Below are 8,232 nucleotides of genomic sequence, written 5' to 3'. Positions count from 1 at the left end.
GTCGTGTTGCCATGGTCTGGCGATGGAGGAGTCCAAGGACCTGCATGTCCTTGGTGGAGTGGGAGGGGGAGTTGAAGTGTTGGGCTACGGGGTGGTTGGGTTGGTTGGTCTGGGTGTCCCAGAGGTGTTCTCTGAAACGTTCCGCAAGTAGGTGGCCTGTCTCCCCAATATAGAGGAGGCCACATCGGGTGCAGCGGACGCAATAGATGATGTGTGTGGATCTATTGCCAAGTGATGGCAAATGTGGCTAGATTAATTTAGGATATCTGGTCAGCTCGGACAAGTTGGGCCAAAGGGTCTTCTTCCGTGCTTTATGACTCTAATTGTCTTTGGTGAAAGCAGAAGTGTGGTTGTGAAGATGGACTTTCAGAGCAGCTTTCAAAGATGTTTTGCCCTGACTGGGAGCAGAAGAGTTTGACTGAAGTGTGTCGGTGTTAATGCCTTGATGTCTCAATTTGCTTCCACCTTCCTGGGGACCTTAACCATTTTGTTCCACAAATAGCTGCATTGCAGGTTACCCCATGAATTGACACACTTATGTTTGCTTCCCAGAATCAGACCTGCTCACTGTCAACTGTATCCCAGTGTTGTGGGGTTATCCAAAATGCAGAGAGGTGTCAGTCTTGACGTTTTTGCTTTTCTGCCCCTTTAAGATCCTGAATCAGCACCTTCAGGGAATTAGAGTGGAGTGAGAACAGAGGGGGAGAGAAAGTGGGAAGGTGCTTTCAATTTTGTGGAATAACAAAAGAAAAGAATATTTCGCAGAAAGTAGAATTCCTTGTTAAGAATTTCTACCCTGCACTGACAATGATGCCTTTTGTAATCTCTTTTTACAGAGTATTTGAAGATATGAAGACAGAAGTTTCAAAATCAACAGGTGAAAGCCTTATGCCCAAAACATTGACTCTCCTGCTCCTCAGATGCTGCCCGACCTGCTGTGCTTTTCCAGCGCCACACTTTCTGACTCTGACTCTCCAGCGTCTGCAGTCCTCACTTTGACGTCAATGTCTGACAGTCACTCAATCCATCGGGACCGCAACGGTTTTTGACTGTGATTTCTGTGAGAAGGAGCAAAGCGTTTTGGTTCCTGTTTGAGTACGTTTTCAGCATCAGTGGGACTGGACGAGAGACCCTACTGTCGCAGCGCACTGAGTGTGGAGCCTGAAACAGTTATACGGCCTCGGAAGGGGAATTCACGGTGGGGATAGGCTCTGCACACGTTTGTGTGTGGCTGAAGCTCCGGCCATGGAGAAACCAGAGGAATCCCGCTCCGTGGAGAAACCGTGGAAGTGTGGTAACTGCAAAAAAGGCTTCCGTTTCCCGTCTGCCCTGGAGACTCATCGGCACAGCCACACTGGGGAGAGGCGATTCCCCTGCCCTGTCTGTGGGAAGGCCTTCAGCGATTCCACCAACCTCCACACCCACCAGCGGGTCCACACGGGGGAAAGGCCCTTCAGCTGCCACGAGTGTGGGAAGGCCTTTACCCAGGCCTCCAACCTCCAAACCCACCGGCGTGTCCACACAGGGGAGAGGCCCTTCAGCTGCCCAGAGTGCGGGAAGGCCTTTTCCCAGGCCTCCAACCTCCAGACCCACCAACGTGTCCACACGGGGGAGAGGCCCTTCAGCTGCCCCGAGTGCGGGCAGGCCTTCAGCAATTCCTCCCACCTGCTGACCCACCAGCGAGTCCACACGGGGGAGAGGCCCTTCAGCTGCCTCAAGTGCGGGAAGGACTTCAGGAATTCCTCCCACTTGCTGACCCACCAGCGGGTCCACACGGGGGAGAGGCCCTTCGGCTGCCCTGAATGTGGGAAGGCCTTCAGCAATTCCTCCCACCTGCGGAGCCACCAGTGGGTCCACACGGGGGAGAGGCCCTTCAGCTGCTCCGAGTGCGGGACGGCCTTCAGCAATTCCTCCCACCTACTGAGGCACCAGCGGGTCCACACGGGGGAGAGGCCCTTCAGCTGCCCCGAGTGTGGGAAGGCCTTCAGTAGTTCCTCCACCCTGCTGACCCACCAGCGGGTCCACACGGGGGAGAGGCCCTTCAGCTGCCCTGAGTGCGGGAAGGCCTTCACCAATTCTTCTAACCTGCTAAGCCACCAGCAGGTCCACACGGGGAAGAGGCTGTTCCCTTGCACAGAGTGTGGGAAGGCCTTCAGGTATTCTTCTCACTTGCTGACCCACTGGCGGGTCCACACGGGGGAGAGGCCCTTCAGCTGCCCCGAGTGTGGGAAGGCCTTCAGGCATTCCACTAACCTGCTGACCCACCGGCGGGTCCACACCGGGGAGAGGCCGTTCCCCTGCCCCGAGTGTGGGAAGGCCTTCAGCAATTCCTCTAACCTGCTGAGGCACCAGCGGGTCCACACCGGGGAGAGGCCCTTCAGCTGCCCCGAGTGCGGGAAGGCCTTCACCCGCTCCTCCTACCTGCGGAGCCACCAGCGAGTTCATGTACCATCGCAGGGGGATTGAAGGAATGACAGCCGAGTACCATTTATTGACTGGACGATCAACCCGGTTCCAGGGACTCCCGGGTTCGATTCCCACCGCAGCAGATGGGGGAATTGGAATTTGGTCAGAAACCTGGAGTTCAGAATCTAACGGTGAAACCATTGTCGGTGGAGTGGGGATGGAAGAAAACTCCCACCTGATTCACTCAGTTCTTTTTTAGGGAAAGAAACTGTCGTTGTGGAAGAGGATTCACTCAATCGTCCCAGCTGCATCCTTTACCCGGTCTGGCCTACACGTGACTCCAGACCCAAAGCAGTATGATTGACTCTACACTGCCCATCCAACTGACTTGGAAACAGGATATGGGTTGAAAATGCTGAGTGAGGCAGTACTTTCTCCGGGTTAAGGCTGTACCAAGGATCCAATTACAAAGGGGCAACTGGGTAATGACCAATAATGAAGAAAGTGAGGGGTTGGAGGGAGTGTGTGCACTTTGACTGTGAGCTGTTTTTAAAACATTGCTACTTTTTCTACGCCTTCCTGCTGGGAGATTCTGAAGCTGTAACAAAGTTGGGTCGCAATAAAGATTACCTGTACTTCACGCCGAGCTCAGACTCTCATTGAGAGCTTTGAATTGCATTTTGTTCTAAAACTGCTCATTTCTTACAGGTGAAAGTGAGAACTGCTGATGCTGGAGATCAGAGTCAAGATTAAAGTGGTGCTGGCAAAGCACAGAAGGTCAGGCAGCATCCGAGGAGCAGGAAAATCGACATTTTTTGGGCAATGTTGATTTTTCCTGCTCCTCAGATGCTGCCTGACCTCCTGTGCTGATTTCTGACAGTCTCCTGTACTATGTTTCCAATATTGTGTATCGGTTGCAGCAGTGAATGAGTGGCCAGTATTGTTAGAAATTGTGAATTTTTCAGGAGTGCAGGTACTCCATCATCCCATTGTCATTGTACAGTTTCCTGGCAGCACTGGGAGGTGTGGGCTGTGTCCATTGGAAACGATGTGGAGGTGCCAGTGTCGGACTGGGGTGGATAAAGTTACAAATCACACAACACCAGGTTATCTTCCTTCTGGTTTATTTGGAAGCACTGGCTTTTGGAGTGCTGCTCCTTCATCAGGTAGCTGTGGAGCAGAATCATAAGACACAGAATTTACAGCAAAAGCTGACGGTGTCATGCAACTGATAAGATATTGAACAAATCTAGATTGCGGATTAGTCTTTCATCTTTTACCATGGGTTGCAGGTTTCAGGTCAGTAAACCCCAGAACTACTTTTAATTCACCTTCTTGAGATGGTTTAAGGTTTTATAAAAATAGGTGGCATCTCAGCTCCGATACTGCATAAAGTTGTGAGGTTCGAGACTGTATCCCAATCTTGAATCAGATTGGTTCTATTAACCAAAGTAGGAATTTATAAAATATTACATGCAGTTTGTCTGCTTTTTGAGCAAAATTGAATATATCTGCAAATATAATTCTGCAATTGCAAATTCACCCCATAGACTTGTGTGACTGTGTGTGCATGAGAGTGTGTGCATATATGCAAATGAAGTGTGTGTGAGATGGAGTATCAGCCTGTGAGATGGGGTGAGTGTTAGGGTGTGTGTGTGTCTGAGAGAGCGAGAGATAAAGGCAAGGGGTTGCATTTTGCTAAAACAGGGAAGGGCAGGACTTGTACAGATAATACTAGGGCCCTGCAATGTGTTCTAGAACAGATTCATGGGGGGGGGAATGTGGAGGGGTTCAGGTACATAAAGTTAAAAATCTCTCAACACCAGGTTATTGTCCAACTGGTTTATTTGGAAACACAAGCTTTTGGAGCGCTGCTTCTTCATGGGGTGTTTGTGGAACAGGATCATAAGACACAACCACCTGATGAAGGAGCAGTACTCCAAAAGCTAATGCTTCCAAATGAGCCTGTTGGAGTATCAGCTGGTGTGGTGTGAATTTTAACTTCATCCACCCCAGTCCAACACCGGCATCTCCAAGTCGGGGACATAGTTCTTTGGAAGTTGCATCATTGGTAGACAGGGTGGTGAAAGAGGCGTTTAGCACACTCTCCTTCATTGTTCACACCTTTCAGTGCAGGAGTTGGGACATCACGTTGAGGTTGGACAGGATATTGGGGAGACCATGTGTAGAGTACTGAGTACACTTCTGGTCGCCCTATCGACAACCACAAGTTGTCGGGTGACCTTATTTCGATTTATAAAGTCATGGGGCGTGGAGGAAAGGTAAATATCACAGGGGGAAAAAATGATGCATCTCCCCTTTTTAACTTCTCTTGACATTCAGACACTTCAATCCTGTCAGTAACAGCCTCATCACCAGAGAGCAGACTGCGCGTGCTCCTCACTGCACGCAAGGCACACGTCTCGCGACTATCTTTTGGTGGACCAATCGGAAGCCTTGGAGGACCGGAAGGTGACTGGTCCTCCTGCCAATCAGAGCCTTCCTATTGTCTCAATGCGGAAGTTGGAACACGAGCTTCGGGAGCTGCTGCTGCTCTGTCTCTGAATGAAGATTGAGTTTGCTCCAGACTGCAACCTCCTTACTCTGTCAACCATCTGTGAGTAGGGTACTCTCTTCCCAACTCCTTTTCCTTACCCCCCCCCCCCCCATTCTTGGATTCAATCTTTGACTTCCATTTCCTTTCGGTTGCTGCAAGTGAATGCACGGCGTGGACCGATTCGGGAAAAGGTTTTCATAAACAGAGAGCGGGTCATGTATGGGATGAATGTCCAGAGGTCGTGGTGGATGCACTACCCCCAAGAAGACCTCACCAACCCTCTGAAGAGCAACCCTCCCAGACCCACTCCCCAACATTTACCCCTTCACCTGACCCTACACGCAATTTAGCGTGGCCAATTCACCTAACCTGCACATCTTTGGACTGTGGGAGGAAACCAGAGCACCCGGAGGAAACCCACACAGACAGTTGCCCGAGGCAGGAATTGAACTTGGGTCTCTGGCGCTGTGACGCAGCAGTGCTACTCACTGTGCCACCTAGGACAGATGAGGAGGAACTGCTTTTCCTGGAGAAGAGTCATTCTATGGAATTCTCTGCCCAAGGAAGCAGTAGAGGCATCTTCATTAAGTATATTCAAGACACAATTGGATGGGTTTTCATGGTCAGGGAGTTAAGGGTAGTTGGGATAATGCAGGGAGAAAGAGCTGAGCCAATGGATATATCAGCCACAATCAGCTCGGATTTCAGTTTCCCACAGAGTAAGATATTGGTCTGTTCTCTGCTCTGCTGGATTTCTGCTGAAGCCTTGACCCCCCCACCCCCCACAGCTTCTGGAACACTAAAACATTCAGTTATTCAAGACTCAAGCCACAGTCTCCCAGCCTGTCAACCATCCAGACACGGAGTGTAGTCCTAGCTGGGAATCAAACAAGAAAAACAGAACAAAATTAGAAATAAATAAATGCTCGTGCTTAATGTTTGTTCATGAGGAAGTAAACCAGAAATAGGGCTCTCCCACGATTCTTATAGTGCCCCTCTTGAGGCACTCTCTCACCCTAACATCTAACTATTCATACCCAGCTATGATTTACAACAATATTTACACCAGCAGAATTAAAGCATCTGTTATCAAGTAGACATCGGGATATACAGCACAAAATAGACTTTTCTCTGTCTCATTCACACACATACATCCATGGAGGTGAATTTGTATTTGCAGAATTATATTTGCAGAGACATTCTATTTTTCTCAAAAATGCACAATCTGCAGGCTGATCCATGTAATATTTTGTAAATTCCCCTTTGGAAATAGAACCAGTCTGACTCAAGATTGTGTTACAGACAGACTCTGACCTCACACCTTTAATGCATTGTCAGAGCTGAGCTGTCACATTTTGTTATAAAACCTTGAGTTATCTCAAGAAGATGTCTTTCAGGAAATTCTGGGATTTACAAATGTATGATACGAGCAGCCCATATCCCTCTAAACCCTACCCATTCACGTACCCATCCAGCTGCTCTTTAAAAGTTGTATTTGTGTCAGCCTCCACCATTTCCTCCTACAGCTCATTCCATTACATGTCCTACCCTCTGTGTGAAAAGGCTGCCCCTCAGATCTCTTTTGTTTCTTTCTCACCCTAAACCTATGCCCTCTTGTTCTGAGATGTCAGTCTTGACGTTTTTGCTTTTTCTGTCCTTGTAAGATCCTGAATCAGCACTTCCAGGAGAATTAGTTAGAGCAGAGTGAGAACAGAGGGGGGGGGGGGGGGGGGGGGGAAAGAGAGTGGGATGGTGCTTTCAATTTTGTAGAATAACAAAAGAAAAGAAAATTCTACAAAGTAGAATTGCTTGTTTAGAGTTTCTACCTTGGGACTGACAGTGGTGACTTTTGTAATCTATTTTTACAGCGTATTTGAAGATCTGATGGCGGAAGTTTCTCAATCAACAGATGAGAAACATTGGCCCTCCTGCTCCTCAGATGCTGTCTGACATCCCCATGCTTTTCCAGTGCCACATTTTTCGACTGACTCTCCAGCATTTGCGGTCCTCACTTCAACCTCAACGTCTGACAGTCACTCAGTCCACCAGGACCGCAACGATTTTCGACTGTGATTTCTGTGAGAGGGATCAAAGCTTTTTGGTTCCTGACTGAGTATGTTTTCACCGTCAGTCTGACCCACTGAGTGTGGAGCCTGAAACAGTTGGACGGCCTGGGAAGAGGAATTGACGGCAGGGAGGGGCTGGAAAAGCGTTTATGTGCAGCTGAAGCTTCGGCCATGGAGAAACCTGAGGAATCCCACCCCATGGAGAAACGGTGGAAGTGTGGCGACTGTGGGAAAGGCTTTCATTTCCCATCTGCCCTGGAGACCCATCGGCGCAGTCACACCGGGGAGAGGCCATTCCCCTGCACCGACTGTGGGAAGGCCTTCAGACATTCCTCCCACCTGTTGGCCCACCAGCGGGACCACACGGGGGAGAGGCCCTTCCGCTGTCCCGATTGTGGGAAGGCCTTCATGTTTTTCTCTGCCCTGTTGGCCCACCGGCGAATCCACACAGGGGAGAGGCCGTTCAGCTGCTCTGAGTGTGGGAAGGCCTTCAACTATACCTCCGACCTGCTGAGGCACCAACGGGTTCACTCAGGGGAGAGGCCCTTCAGCTGCCCTGAGTGCGGGAAGGCCTTCAGCAATTACTCCAACCTCCAGACCCACCAGCGGGTCCACACGGGGGAGAGGCCCTTCAGCTGCCCCGAGTGTGGGAAGGCCTTTACCCAGGTCTCCACCCTACTGAGGCACCAACGGATCCACACGGGGGAGAGGCCGTTCACCTGCTCTCAGTGCGGGAAGGGCTTCACCCGCTCCTTCCATCTGCAGAAGCACCAGCGAGTTCACGTGCCATCGCAGGGGGATTGAAGGAGTGACGGCCGAGTGCCATTATTGATTGGACTATCAGCCCGGTTCCGGGGACTCCCGGGTTTGAATCCCGCCAAGACAGACGGCAGAATTGGTATTCGGTCAGAAATGTGGAGTTCGGAATCGAACAATGAGACCATTTCAGGGAGGGGGTGGTGCAGGGGAGAAAGCCCCCATCTGATTCCCTCTCTCCCTTGTTAGGGAAGGGAACCACCATTGGGGGAAAGGATTCACTCAGTCGTTCCAGCTGCATCCTTTACCCGGTCTGGCCTACACCTGACTCCAGACCCACAGCAGTCTGGTTGACTCTACACTGCCCCTTCCTGGCAAATGAGCAGGGAGAAACTTACTTGGAGACAGGGTATGGGTTAAAATTGCTGAGTGAGGCAATACTTCCTC

At 50.4% G+C, this 8,232-nt stretch overlaps 1 protein-coding gene across 1 annotated transcript in view; it reads left to right on the top strand.

Moving 5' to 3' along the window:
• The first annotated feature begins 1,137 nt into the window (after positions 1 to 1,137).
• LOC140460733 (uncharacterized) overlaps positions 1,138 to 8,232 on the top strand; it is a 31,443-nt gene continuing 24,348 nt past the window's right edge. Inside the window, exons 1-2 of the mRNA XM_072555358.1 lie at positions 1,138 to 2,445; positions 7,384 to 7,739. Coding sequence (XP_072411459.1) covers positions 1,246 to 2,445; positions 7,384 to 7,739 — 1,556 coding nt within the window. The 5' untranslated portion in view covers positions 1,138 to 1,245. The remainder of the gene's footprint in view (positions 2,446 to 7,383; positions 7,740 to 8,232) is intronic.

Source organism: Chiloscyllium punctatum, chromosome 36, assembly GCF_047496795.1.
Source record: "Chiloscyllium punctatum isolate Juve2018m chromosome 36, sChiPun1.3, whole genome shotgun sequence".
Lineage (NCBI taxonomy): Eukaryota > Metazoa > Chordata > Chondrichthyes > Orectolobiformes > Hemiscylliidae > Chiloscyllium > Chiloscyllium punctatum.
This window is presented reverse-complemented; position numbering and strand designations above follow the sequence as displayed.